Source organism: Capricornis sumatraensis, chromosome 13 (genome assembly GCF_032405125.1).
Source record: "Capricornis sumatraensis isolate serow.1 chromosome 13, serow.2, whole genome shotgun sequence".
Classification (NCBI taxonomy): Eukaryota; Metazoa; Chordata; class Mammalia; order Artiodactyla; family Bovidae; genus Capricornis; species Capricornis sumatraensis.
The window spans coordinates 61,759,279-61,774,431 of NC_091081.1; the positions used below are offsets into that span (position 1 = coordinate 61,759,279).

General features: G+C 33.6%; 1 protein-coding gene across 4 annotated transcripts in view; it reads right to left on the reverse strand.

Moving 5' to 3' along the window:
- BCLAF1 (BCL2 associated transcription factor 1) overlaps positions 1-15,153 on the reverse strand; it is a 31,117-nt gene that overhangs the window by 10,043 nt on the left and 5,921 nt on the right. For 3 of the 4 annotated variants that reach the window (XR_011145819.1, XM_068984867.1, XM_068984866.1), the window contains exons 2-10: positions 13,294-13,384; positions 11,524-11,637; positions 9,811-10,722; positions 7,960-8,625; positions 7,643-7,812; positions 5,236-5,341; positions 4,121-4,205; positions 1,526-1,701; positions 221-401 (exon numbers count right to left, since the gene is read on the reverse strand). Coding sequence is in view for 2 of the 4 variants with exons in the window: in XM_068984867.1 (XP_068840968.1) it covers positions 221-401; positions 1,526-1,701; positions 4,121-4,205; positions 5,236-5,341; positions 7,643-7,812; positions 7,960-8,625; positions 9,811-10,722; positions 11,524-11,627 (2,400 nt within the window). In the remaining 2 variants the exon portion in view is untranslated. Of the gene's footprint in view, positions 1-220; positions 402-1,230; positions 1,393-1,525; positions 1,702-4,120; positions 4,206-5,235; positions 5,342-7,642; positions 7,813-7,959; positions 8,626-9,810; positions 10,723-11,523; positions 11,638-13,293; positions 13,385-15,153 lie in introns of those variants that run through there. The other variant, XR_011145820.1, reaches the window with a different exon arrangement.

The following is a 15,153-nucleotide window of genomic DNA, read 5'->3' on the forward strand; positions in this document are numbered from 1 at the left end:
TGGATTTTTTACTTTCTATACAAAGGAGGTTATCATCCCAGCTCCAGCTCCTCCTCACTCTCCCAAATGGCATTTCTTAATAAAGATATATCAAATACCATTTTAAAGACTACAGGAGTAATGACTCATACAACAATGACTAAATCATCATATATCTTACTTTCCTTATGTACAGTGCGCTAAAGTTCTATCAAAGACAGAAAATAATTTTATTACTTACAAAGGTTCCTCGTGGTCGGCTAACTCCTGCAAAGCCTGAGTATTCTTTCAGCTCATGGTGAGTTTTAAATTCTTCTTCTCTTTCCTTCTTACTCTCCTTTTCTTCTCGAGAACTAGGAGAAGAAGGTGATGCTGAAGAGGATGAAGATCGAGAATGATCTTGCTCTCTACTTTTATGTTTACTGAAAAATAAAATAAACAAGAAAAATGTGCTATTTAAAAAAAAGATTATGAAAGACCCTGCTGTATCTTACAATAAGAGGGATATTTTTCAAGTCAAAGAAACTATCCCCTATTAAAATTAGCATGAAACTAAAATGATTGGGTGTTCAACTTTGACATAGTCTGTTTCCATTCTCCTCCAATATTTGTTTTATATCACTACTGGAAAACATGCTATGACCTGCCAGTTAGAAACTAGCAGTCTGGAAACTTCAAGAATATAAAGCTCAGTTCAACATTTTTAACATTTTTTTTTTTTTAAGGAAAGGAAGGGAAGAGTAGGAAAAAGTATGAATGTCCTTAAGGCCATGTTTCAAAATGACTGCAGTTTGTACAACCCCTAGGTGAAAACAGTTGATACAGATTGGGCCATAACTCCGTTATTGAAATAAAAGGCATAAGACATTATAAATACCAGTAAATTAAAATTAATTATAAATTTAAAAACACCAGTAAAATTACCACCATTCACCTAATGAACAGCAAGAAAAACGATTATCTATGATACTTAGTATTCCTAATATTTACGTGACTCTATCATGATCAATACATGATTCTACTGCAATACCCGAAAAGGTCATACCTGCGATAACTCTTACCACTTCTAACAGTATCCATGGAAACATTACTTTGAAAGCCTAATACACATTGCTATTTCAAAAAAACTAGTCCTTCCTCCCCCCCAACTCTCCCATGTTAAACCACTAGACATCAGTTTAAAATTCTTGTACTCTGGGTGTTATGAGTTGAAAAAGTGCGGAATCAAGCATAACGAACCAAAGTTCTTACACAAACTGTTTCTAGAAATGCACTGCATTGAAGTCCAACCTCCTGATGTAGCCTGGATAATAGGACACATTAATTTGTCATTTTTTTTTCAGTGTTAGCTTGCTATTCCAAAGTTTTTGTCCTCATCCACCATAAGCCGTGTAAAAGACAAATACATTTTTGCTGTAAAACAAATAATTTTAATTGTTTAAATTTAAACATTTGATTACACAGTCAAAATTGAAAGCAATTAAGCTGACAATTATTAAAGGCTAATTAGAAGCTAAAACCTAACTCCGACAGTTTCAACAATTACCTGTCATCTTTGTAAGATTTGTATTCCTTGTAATCTTTTGGAGTTTTTTCCTGCTTTCTTGATCCACTGGATTCCCTGGAGCCCTTGGAATCCCCCCGTTCTTTACTTCTTTCTTTTCTTCGACGGTCTATGTCATGCCGAAGATCAGCAGAATCACATCTTAATTTTTTATCTCCCTAGAAAAGACAGATGTAAAATGCAGATTTCAGGGAAACTATAGGGGAAAAAAAAGAAATATATATATAAAATACCAATCTTTTTTTTTGGCCAGTTTCTAAGCTGGCATTTTTAGTAGCAGAAAAGAATGAATATAACATAGTACTTCCATACTTAAGTTTTTGTTTAAAAACGTACTTGCTGTTTTCATTAAACACTTGTGAACACAAGTACAACAGGACTGGAGAAGTAATTAAAAGCTAATTGTCTTCAAAATGTCATAGGTTTCTGTTCAAAGCAATCCATAATAAACTTTCATACAGTAAAATGATATAATTATTCTTCCACTCGGTACATCCTCATTAATTATCCCTCATCTTTTGAAACAGCTTTTTATATACTTTAACAATGATAGAGATTATACTCAGTTGTGGGTATAGCCATCTGACAGTAAAGTTAAGGGATCCTAAAGTAAATGGTTCTCATTATTTAAGCCTCATTATCATCAAGTTCTTCCCAAATTAGTTGACCAACCCGATAAAAATCACTTTACAAGTTAAATATTCTGTATTTTCCATAACATGCAAACATAATATGATTAATGAAACCAACTGAGGTTGAACAAGGGTAGAAACAAAGCCAGAAAGAGTCATTCCCAATCCTGTACTCAGTATCTGGGCCATATACTGCCCTTTCTCAATTCAGGTATTGCAACGGACATTAGTTTAACTGGGTCACAATTCACCTCCTTCTTGTTCCATTGCTTTTTCAAATACTATATAATTTAGGAAGATGGAAAGAGGCATCTAGGAATGAAGAAAAATTATACATCAGTAAGATGCTAAGCAATGTGGACATCCTTGCTAGTATTCAACAATAAGAAGTACTTACTCTGGGAAGTCTAGCTACAATGTTCATAAACATTCCTAAAACTGGAAGTATATGTCCAAATGGTATCAGCTACTCACCTATTTGCTCCCATAGTTATAAGAAAATCTAATCAAGAGCAAAAACTTTCCTATTCACCTAGTAATATGCTACTGGCAAGCCCTTGGGTAACAGTATAGGTGGAAGTACTTTGTAAACACCAAACTATATATGTAAACTACACACTACTACATGTATGTTAATTGTTCATTCAGATAGGAAGATAAAGGATAAAAAGCAATGTCTTTTCCTCTTATCCTTCCATTAGTTATCACTATCTTCTCTCCTCTAGATCAAAACCTGGTCTGAATAATGAAGAGAGAAGACAGACACTCACTGTGTCAGAGTACAAGAATAGACTAAATTGTGGGCAAAACAAAATTAATCAACACTGAACCCAACATATTGAAAATAAAAGCCAAAATTAGCATTCAATTCTCAGAATCTGCTTTACCAAAACCAATTTCCCCCACGCAAAGACACCACTTTCTAAGCTCTAAATTTCTTATTTAATAAATTAATAGCATGCCTAATTAAAAAGCTTATAAATGAAAGCCTTAGTAACAACTTCTAGTAATAAAGTGCCAATTTATCGTAACAGCCCAGTTATTCAACTCTGCAAAACAGATGTATTCTCATTTTTCTTATCAGGAAACCGACATCCAAAAAGCTAATCACATTCCTATTATCAAGACAGTACTCAGTAATGGCCACGACTGGAACCAAGTAATACCGTTACAAGTCCCTAACCTTCTCATTACAACAGACAGCTGCTCCCTTTTAACCTTGCTCCACATTTCAACTAGAATGTTATGGCCTGTCACATAGACTAATCTACCTAGGAAATATCAAATTATCAATTAAACAGAGTCCCCTTAATGACTGAATTCCATTCTTAAAAGTCCCCCGACCCCAATGCCAGTCATTCAGACTCCTTTCTCAAGTTTAAAGGCATTCTTCCCCAAAATCTACAATATTCCAATAGTAACACAGTTTTTATTCCAAGTGTTCATTTGTAAACCACTTCTTAGAATGCTCATTTCTTAGTCCAGATCAAAAATACCCAGTAGCATGGCAATTACTTCTTGTTCTCTCTTTGAAGAACCTAAAGATATTAATTTAGGCACCCATAAATCAAGGAATATTTATTCTGGATTACCCATTTCACCTCTAACAAAAACCTTTATATAATGTGTATCTTTCCTATTATAATTTTTCTGTCTACTCACTGATTCTTTGCCTTTTTCTTAGAAATACTTTTTTCCTTTCATTAGCATTTAAATTAATTATTCTTGGTTTAACATATAGTAAAAGGTGAGCTTAATTTTTTTCTAGGAAGAAACACCACATACACGCTACTACAGATATAGATATATATATAAATATATATATTTACAAGTTATAAATCAATGATGTCTATAAACATTTTGCCTAGACAAACTGCTTATCAGAACAGTATCATTAACTAACCAGAAGTTGACATGGAAAAGAAAAAGTGCATTCAAAACATACCTTTTGATTTTCTTCTTTAAAAACTCTCTCTTCCCCTGCTAAACGGGTATGCTTCCTCAGGGCACTTGGAGAGATGTCAATTCTCCTTAATGTAAAATAAAGTCTATTTGTAGTCACATTAATTTTATGATTCCACAAATTCCTAAAATCTGTCCATTTTTGGAAAGGGAATACCAGACAGTTGTTTCTCTCCCAGGTGACTAAATTTAGTATAGCAAGATTATTAATCTAATTCCTAATAGATAATTAAGAAAAACTGTACTTATTAAAAATAAATTAAAATGCCTCCAATTATTTATGTACAAATGAAGCCTGATCATTTAAGATATCAAGCTTACTTTAATAATCAAAAAAGAAAAAACTGTTTTGATTAAAATTATCATTTAAGTATCAGCATATAATTATATCAGTATCAACGAATACACAAATAGGATTATTTGTTCTTAAGTTATCTCCCATATTTTTACATATTCAGTATCTTTAGTTTTATTCTGTGCCTCTCCTTGCGTTCTTAAGCTACTGTCAGTTGAATCTTCTCAGTGCCTCTTTCAGCAGTGACCACCAAAACCATACCCACTATGTATTAAGCACTGAATTAGTTACTTTACAATTAATACTGTCACCATCATCCTGCAAAACAGGACATTTTATTTGTTATTCTTATTTGTAGATGAAAAAAAAAACATTCAGAGATTAAATAACTTTTTTATCACAATGCAATTAAGTGAGAGCAAGGAACTGAAAATAACTATCTAACTTCAAATTCACGATCTTTCCACAAGGAACAATTCTATCTCACCGAGCATTTTTATTTTACAAACTTACTTGAAGTGAATAAAATTCAAGGGTTACTTACTCTAGGCATCCAACCCCCTCCCAAAAGAAAAATTGCTACCTATTTAATTCCATACTGGGAAGTGATAAGAGTATTTTAAGTTCTAACAACCAGTTTTAACCAAATAAACTGAAAATTAAAAAGAAATGGTAAATTACAAATTTTCATTTGAGTCATGATACCCATATAGTTTCATGTATCTTATTTATAGCTTCAACATGAACTTATTTAACAGTGTCTTCCTATCAAAACAACATTTTTACATGCCCAGTATACATACCTGTGTATCTCAGGGCTCTTTTGCCTGGCACTATGTTCTTCAGTGGCTTTCTGATACGAAGTGAACCTCTCGTTTAGGGTCATTGAAGATGATTTGAAGTATTGCTCTGTTGATTTAGGAGAAACACTGCCCAATTAGTTACCTTTACCTTAAGAGGAATTTTCAATTGTGACAGAAGGGCATGTAGCAGGTGAAAAGAAAATAAAAATACTCAAGAAACCTAGTAGAAGAGAATCAAGTGTTACAAAGAACTCCTACCCTGTCCCATGTAACTTCTTGTCCCTTAACAGGTAACTGATGCAAAGTTCCTCACAGGTCTCTGTCAATATTACATATAATCCAAGAACAATAAATATACTAAATCAAGAGTCTCTCTCTAATTCCATTTCAGTAACGCACTACACTTCCTCAAATTAAACAAAAAGCAACAATAACACGTCAATGTCCTTAAGCCTTGCCAATATGAACCAATGAAGTTAACTTCAAGTAATCATTTGCAGAAAACAAAAATACTAAAATAACTTGCAAAGCTTGTTTTAATAAACTAATAAAATTATTTTGGCAAGAACTAAGTTGTTAACAAAAACCGCATTTAAGAAAAAACTGAATACTGGCACTTCAATTGGAAAAATATTTTTTACATCAATTAACACTAATTACTCCAAAAATCTGGCATCTTGGCAAACCTGACAGTACATTTGATATTACTGTCTTGTCTTTTAACAATTTAAAAATTAGTAATATCAACACCAATTCTTTTTTAAACCATTTCAAGATATGCTGTTGATGTAATATAGAAAGACGTATAAAGTCATAAAATGTTACATTATGAAGCAAGCTATCTGCTTAACAGGTCAACATACATCTGTGTCAACTTACCGCCCAATATCCAGCACATGTCTCATAACCAATCATTAAAACTTGAAATGGCCACTACCAGGGTAGTGCCTCAATCATAATTCCATGAAACCCAGGAATTTGAGCTAGCAACTCAGTTTTTATGCCATTTTTGCCAGGAAGACAGAAGATTCAACTTTGCCTGTATCTTTCAACAGCTATTTTACTTTGAAACATGGATTTGCCATTTCAAAACATATTCCAGGACCTAGTTACAATGAAAAAGAAAACATCACTGGGCATTTTCAGCTCTATACGAAGTAAGAGCTGTTCAGATCGGTTGCACAATACCAATAATGAAACATAACTACAGTTCTTTTCTTCAAAAAAAAAAAAAGGAAAAAGGAAAAATTTATCAAAACCTGATCTCAAAATTCAGCAATAAATTGTAAAATGTAGAGACAGGTTAAAAAAAATGAAAAAAGAAAAAATGTTACTGTTTCATATTCTATGCACCAGAGTAATATGGTCATAAATTGGTCCATAAACCTAGTTATAGCCAAATAGCAAAACTCTTTTGTTACTACGTTTAAATAATTACAGTAAAAAAGAAATTTACTAACTCTTCACTATTTTGAAATATCAAGTGCATTAAGAATTCCTGAGTGATAAGTTTCACCTATGAGTTGTTCTCAGGTCCAAAGACAAACTTTTCAAAAATGGCTTTTCAGAGCAAAAGCCACGGAGATTCCTGGGTAAGAAACCTACTTCAAGGTAAACTCCCTTTCAAACACAAAAAGTCGCAAGCTAAAATCTTTGAAAATTATTAGTAACTCTGGAACTAAAATTAGACACTGGTGAAAAGAGAACATCACTACTTCAGTTGAAAAGAACATCCTTCATCATCCCCAGGACCTCAAGAAATATCATCATTTTTATCCTTAGTCATTCACTACTCACAGTATCACTACTTACCTAACATACTTTTAAATTTCTTGAACTTTTTCCCCTTTTAAAAATCCTAATAAAGTTTTCTGATTTATCATATAAAAAAGTAAAATACTGTAACAAATTAAGTAATACAAAATTAACAGAGAAATACTGTTTTCCCCTCCCCACTGGTTTCAAGTTTCTTTAAAGGTTAAAAAGAAATTCTTCATAATAGTAACAACATTGCACCACTCTGTTAGAAATCTATACCAAGAGTATATTAATACAAGTCTTATGAATGCAATCAAAGATAATCTGCAAGCACTCTGAACTTCAAAGACAGTATTACAGCACATTTCAAAAAGACTTTCAGCACTGTATAAATCTGTATCATTTTTTATCATGATACAGATTTTCAGGGTATGTTTTAATTTTACTTACATTTCACTTATTAAATATTAAAAATCACTTTATTAAATAGGTGTGTTAATGTTAACAAGACTGGTATCTCATTTATGAAGTGCTATTTATACAAAATTTTAATAGTCTACATAGAGCCCTAGGGTACATTATTATTATGCATAGCTGTTAATTTTTTTCTTACTTGCAAGAAAAATATAATTCACAATACTAAACATACCTTTAACATGATGAACCAAGGACACAATGTGTTGAATAAATGACTCAGATGTGCTTTTGCTGGCCTGTGGCAACTTAATGTGGTCAAAGATGGATCGGAATTCTTGCTCCTTCTTGACAGAATGGACAAGTGTACTAGCAAGCAGTCTGTCTTTAGTCAAGGAAGCAGGTCTGGAGCATATCGGTAACAGACAGACACATACAAACAAAATAGACCATTGGTTTGAATATGAAAATGGAAGTATGGTCAGAAAATAAGATAATTAACTGGATTATTAACCACCCACAGATTATTTATTGGGGAGCAATGTGGATTACCTGTTAGAATCATCAAGAGGAACAGGTGCCATTTTGAGTTTGACTTCAGGACGATGAGAATCACTGGCTATCATTTTGATCCTAAGTGGGCTCTCTTCTCTGAAGGTAGACTTTTCTCGAGCATCCAGATTCTTGTGTAGAGGGGGACTGTAATCAAAGAGGTCTTTGAGCTTTTCAGACTTTACCTGCTCGGGTGACTGAGTTTCTTTCTTTACTGTTATTCTCTCAGAATTTTTGTCGTCTTCCTTGTGCTTATCTTTTGCAGTGCTAGGCCTTTCCACTACATATCCAGTCTCTTTAAGTTTGTAATTTTTTTCTTCTCTAAATCCATCACTTTCTCTATTGCCTTTCAATGAAACTTTGGACTTGTACTTGGGTCCTTCCTCCTCAGTATTCCGATGAGACGTAGTAGCAAAATTTTTACCCTGATCTGCAAGAACTGACTTCCTGAACTGTCTATAATCCTCTGTCTCCTCTGTGTCATCCCCTTCTGAATCATTAAACTTTTGTTTTCCAGATTCTTTATCACTGAAGTAATCTAGAACTTCCTGATCTTCCCATTCTCCCTCTGCCCTCCCTTTCTCTGATCCTTTCTCCTTTGGAGCCTCTTTATCCCTGGTATTACCCCTATCAAGCAGGAATACTCTAGACTCTTCATCTGTGAACCTGTGAATAAGCAAAGAAGAGGATGGTAACTCTGGATTGCATTCATTCTGGACCACTTACATACTTAACTGTGCTTCCCAATATCACAGGGCCAGTAATAAGAGGAAAAACTCCTACTGAAAATTGCTTTTTTCAGATTCCACTTATAGAAAGCCTTAAAAGCATCCATAAAGCTTATGTGCTGAGGTTTTAAATAAATGCACACATTAAGACTTCTGAAGTTAAAAAAAGTAAAGCCATTCTCAAAAACTTGTTCTATTTCCTCACAGTTCACAATTCTGCACTAACAAATCCAAATTTTCACATAGCTTAAGTTTTATTTTTGAGACTAAGAACCACTAAAAACTTATCTGTAATACACTTATCTATTTGATACTTAAAATATACTTATCTATTTAATATATTTATCTATTTGAATTCTACTTATGATTATACTCAAAATTTCACTCTTTAACATATCTACTAATATAAATAAGAGTTCAAAAAAGTGGACTTCAGTATAGTTAATATTAGATGTTACTATTCTATCTAAATCACAAAATAATTCATGTATATACTTTTCAGTAGAAAATGATTTCTGGCAATATTAAGTAGAAACTATGTATCAATTCAATAAAAAATTAATTTTAGGTTGGGAAGCACTAAAAAAATAAATAGCAAGCTCACTGTATTTCCTTACTTAAAACCAACCATATTACCTCAGCAATCCATTTTCATTAAGGAACCTTTAGCAATGCTTAAAATTAGCATTTAGACCAAGCATCTCTCTGAAATGTTACTAGAGTCAATAAGAAATACCATTTATTATCTTTTCTACAGTCAGGAGGATTTACTAAAAATTGGCAGCTGGACTATTTATACAGAAGAATATATAACTGCATTATTTTATGTAGGTCACATTACAGTGATGAAGAAGACAAAATAACCTTTCAATGCTTTAACACTTTCAACTTCTCATTTATGTTCTTAATTCTGGACTTAAAAAATGGATGAAATGAAAAAGAAGAGTATGAATTATCTTCATAAACATTAAAACACTTTATAATCAACTTTGAATTATTTTATAAAGAGAATAAAGTCACAATTAAAAATACTTAAATACACATCACAATGCCATTTCAAAACATAAATCCAAACAGAATTCAGAGAAATATTACTATTATGATCTAAATTCTCAACTCTTACCTTTTTAAGAATTTTCCTGTCTTTGCAGTTTCCTGATCTCCACCATCAGGATAAAATGAGGAACGTCCCCTAGCCTCATCTCTTGGAGCATTCTGTGGTGTGATTGTCTTTGCAGGGCTTCTTCGTGAAGGGATGTGATGAATTGGACTATTCTGAGAAGGGCTGTATCTACTTGATCCATTTCCAACAGAACCAGACCCAGATCTTTCAGGACTATGCTGAATGGAATGTGAATGCTGAGAGGGTGTGTTTTTCGCAGAGTGTACTGTACTGAGCATGGGGGCATCAGAGCAAGATGAACTCTGACTAGGTGGTGTAGCAATTGGTGAAGGACTATGGGGCGATCTGGGGCTATTATCATAAGCTGAAAGGCCAGGCCAAATATCACCAGATGTGGCCGATGATTTATTAAACTCATCAATAGATTCAGACGGGTCGTGTTCAAATGTATCTTTCGGTTCCTCCTGTGATTTATTTTTCAAAGGACTCTCTTCTTGAGGTTCCCCTTCAGCTTTTTTGGTTTGTTTTTCCTGAGACCCTCGTCTTTTAGAGACAGGAGACTTGCTATAAGGGGACGAAGAACGAGAAGATGATGATCTTGGAGACCTAGAGGATCTGTATGATCGGCGAGATCTGCTTCGGGATCTTTGAGAAGAAACGGATCTTCTTTTTGGACTCCTGGAACGTGAACGACCTCGTCGAGGACTCCTAGAATGTCTTCTATTCCAAACAGGTCTATATCCACCTCGATGATATCTACCTCCTCCTCCTTGATAATACCCTCTACCCCTTCCTCTGTACCCATAAGGTCGTCTCATTCCTCTATTATTTCTGTAATCTCGACGATAATCTCTAGAATAAATTCGATCTCTACTACGAGATCTTGAATACGTCCTGGAACGAGACCTAGAACTAAAAATGAAATAAATATCAATGAAAGAAAAATAAACTATTCCATTGTACCATTCTGATCAAATATGCAAATAAGTTGTCAAAGCTAAAAATGTATTAAAAAAAAAACCCTCATTTATATATAAAAGTAAAAGGTAACTATTTTCAATGACGAGCATCTCAATTCTAAGGTATATATCAAGAAAACGGGGAAAAACTGACATCCAAAAATAGGACACACTAACACATTACATTCATGCAGGCACTTAAAGTGGTAATGTTAAAAGAATATGTAATGCCACGGAAGAATATTCATTAGTGAAATACCACTGGCTAAATGTATATGTAATAAAAATTTAGGCCAAGAAAAATACTAAAGAAAAATCAGAAACTAACATTAATTCATAACAAGACCATGGTCATTTATTTTTAACTTGTAGTTTCTATTTTCCATGCTAAGTATGTATTACCATTTAAAGAAAAACCACCAGAGTCAATCATTTTTATATAAAACAATAAACCTATTGAGACCTCAGAATCAGAAACAAGAAACTATGAAATAGTATGCAAAGATTGTTTACTGCCAAATAATTCTTACATTATCCAATTCATCTCTTAACATTACAACAGTTCCCCTTTATCTGTAGGAAATTCATTCAAAGTTTCCCCAGTGGACTAATTCTAAACAACAGATCCACTCACTGGGTTCTTGGAGACTAAAACATGTTAATGAATTTAGCACTTTGCCTGTGTAAGCAATCCGTAACTGTTAGCTGGTATGGTTATTATAATTTAGAAAGGTAAAAAAGCACAGTAATTCACCTGTATCTCTTCTTCCTTGAGTGTGATCTTGATCTTGATCGAGAACTAGACTGTGATCTAGACTTTGATCTTGAAGAATGTGATCTAGAATTGGAGCGACCCATTTCTTTTCTCCTAGGCAAATGAGAGGGCAAAAAAGGTTAAAATCACAATGCAAGAGAAGTCATTTCTATTATTTAACTTATCTTCAGATACAAATTAAATTTATAAAACATTAAGTTTCTCAAAGGATATTACCCATCATTATTCAAGTGAGTACTAAGTCAATTATCCCTAACTAAAACTTTATTTGCACCTGCATGGCAGGTATGGTAAAGACACAACAGAAGATTTCTATGGACTTTTCCACTTATGTGCCTCAATCCAAAAAAAGGCAGCAGCTGCAGAAGTCAGAAAGAGCAACATCAGACTGCAGCAGTACGTTAGATGTTATTCCATGCCCAATACAAATGCCTACCTCTCCTGTAAAAAAGATAAATAATATCAGAGTATTACAGATAACAAACCTGAAAAGAAAACACAAATGACATAATATTAAAAACAGAGTAAACCCACCCATCATAAGTGCTTTATGGCTTTGAAATGGGACTAAATCGACCACTCCATCTATGCAATACTGCTTGGAATGGTGATGGATAAGTCTCCTAGGAGAATAAAGGTCACTAAGTCTCTGAACAGCTGGAGCCCACAGCTCTGCTTTTAACAGTCATGACTGTAGAAATAAAAACGGACTTATGTGACAATGCCTAGTTCACCCTGTAGCTTTCTGGTGAAAAGATGAAAAAGGATAAAAGAAACTAAAGAGATTGCTGCAAGAAGAGATTGGGACTGAAAGAAAAAGAGAACTTGTACACCAACATTCTAACTTTTCTAAATACTAGCTAGTATCTAATGCAACAATCAGACCTCACGGAAATCAGTAACAGGACTAACTGATTTATAAGATTTACTCTTTACAAAATTAAGCCTACATGTCTCCCAAATTTATTCCTGCTACAACTATTTTCAAATTTTCACTAACTTACACAAAATAAGTATTTTTTCCCAAAAAATCAACTCAGTAAACTTTCCTAATAGCCTGAAACTGCCATGTATTTAAAACCTTTTGACCTAATTAGACTTTGCTCAATATTCTGAAACAGTTTTTGAAAAGTACTGAGATGAACTAGAGGAGGCAATGATGTCTGCATACTTCCTCACCAAAAAAGCCACATAAATGATAAATTCAAAGGGTTTCAAATATTTATAACAAAATAAAACACAACTGTCTTCAAAGAGACAAACACCAGCTTCACCTTCTCTCACTCTTAATTCCAAGTGAGTTAAGATATAAAGACAGTACCTTCCTCAGAGATGTAGTGATTAAATGAGTTGATACATATAATATCCTTAAAACAATTTTAGCACACAATAAGCAATCAAACCTAACTTTAACACCCATGTAACGGGGGAAAAGTTAAGTTATGGAATTCCCTTGTATGCATAAAAGATAAGTTAAATAAGCAGAGCTATTTTATCCTGATTATTTTTGAACAACTGTGTGTTCTCAGTCTTTAAGTAGATGTGTTTATAGAAGTAAAAGCAGATACACAACCTAGAAATAGAAGAGAATCTTTCCCCTAAAACTTTAAAAATCTGGCTTACTTCATACAAGTCACCATAACAAAAGTTTCAGACCATATCACTTTCAATTGGTCTAAATCATTAAGTTCAGAAGTCACATTTTCTTTAAAAAGTCCAAACTGCAGACTAGAAAAACTAATCATCTACCTTGGGTTTTATGCAGGATCAAGCAGTCAACTGAAGTCTTTGAGAAACTGTAAGATTCTTCCAGGAGAGAATGTTCTGAGAAATTAAATTCCTAGCAAAGATAAAAAAAAATTCTTGAATTATGATTAAAAAAACCCACTATTTACAACATATTACCACTCAGCACTGCAATAAACTCTTAATAAAAAGGCACTAAATATTTCAGGAACAGGATACTGAATCAGGAAATGTTTTTAACCATAAAAGCTTAAAGAAATTCAACTTCTGTTTTAATCAGAATGCAGCAGTGCATTATGAAACTGCAGAACCTTTAATTCAAACACTTGAGTTCTAATTTTAGCAATCTGGGATTTAGAAAACAGAAGCTATACTGTCATCCTATCAGAAAATTCCAAAGTGGTTAGTTTAGCATAAGTGGCCATCTTGGTATATCAAAACATGTTATGTATCTATAGTAGGGGTTTCCCACACAGCTCAGTCGGTAAAGAATCTGCCTGCAATGCAGGAGACCTGGGTTCAATCCCTGGGTCAGGAAGATTCCCTGGAGAAGGAAACTGCAAACCACTCCAGTATTCTTGCCTGGAGAATCCCATGGACAGAAGAGCCGGGGAGTCTACAGTCCATGGGGTCGCAAGAATCGGACACAACTTAGCGACTAAACTACTACCACCTACAGTTAGTATTCATAATGCTACAGTTTATAACAACTACAGTATGAGTTTACTTTAATGCTATTTCTTATTTTCTCCTGACCACTTCCTTTCATATAGTGCAGTTTCATATAAAGCTGATTTTTAAAATTAATATAACCACCATTATAGTAACTTTAGTAATTTTGTGCCTAAAAGGATTTTGATATATATACAGATGTTCAAAAAAAAACCCCAGCCAGTAGATGAAACAAGTATCAATTGGAAGCTAGAGCTCTTCCTAAACTAATTTATATTACTATACAAATAAGTTTAAGTTATACACAAAGTATTAAGCAGTTTCAGTATTTACTGAAATACTTAGCTTAGCCTTATGAATAAAATTCAGTTATTATCAATTATGGGGCTTCCCAAGTGGCGCAAGTAGTAAAGAACCTGCCTGCAATGCAGGAGACACAGGAGACGTGGGTTTGTTCCCTGGGTCAGGAAGATCCCCTGAAGGACAGCATAGCAACCTACTCTAGTATTCTTGCCTGGAGAATCCCATGGACAGAGGAGCCTAGAGGGCTACAGTCCATGGGATCACAAAGAGTCAGACATGACTGAAATGACTCAGCACACATTATCAGCTATGTACAAAACATAGTCAAAACTACGAGGGGATCAGAAACTAAACAATACAAAATTGTATGTGACTATACTCAAAGAATTCATAAATCAGTTTAAATGGGAAAAAACCCCACATTAATATGAAAATCTGTCTTATCGAATTATTGATCCAATGGAAAACAGGTAATAAAAATGAAAACACAAAGTAGAAGAAATAAGATGAAACTGGTAAAACAAGAACATGTCCCCTAAATATTTATACATGGCCTTACAGCTAAGGGAATTATTTTATTTTTAAGATAGGAAGAAGGAATAGGAACCTAGCAAGTATGGGAAATATAGCAAAATAGAAATTAGCAAAAACAAAAGAACATGGATACATTCTAAAGTAGTCCTATGTTTAGTTTTAAAAAATATTAGATCCCCCAAGTGAGCAGAGAAAAACTCTCATCTTTTAAACTGATAGGTTGTTATGAAACTTTATTCTGACTGAGAAGTCCAATACTACTGATTCACTGCTGGAAGTGATACAAGGCTCATTTTAGCCAACACTTACCCCTAAACAATTCTAAAAGGCTTATTTTAGTTTCTGTATATCCAA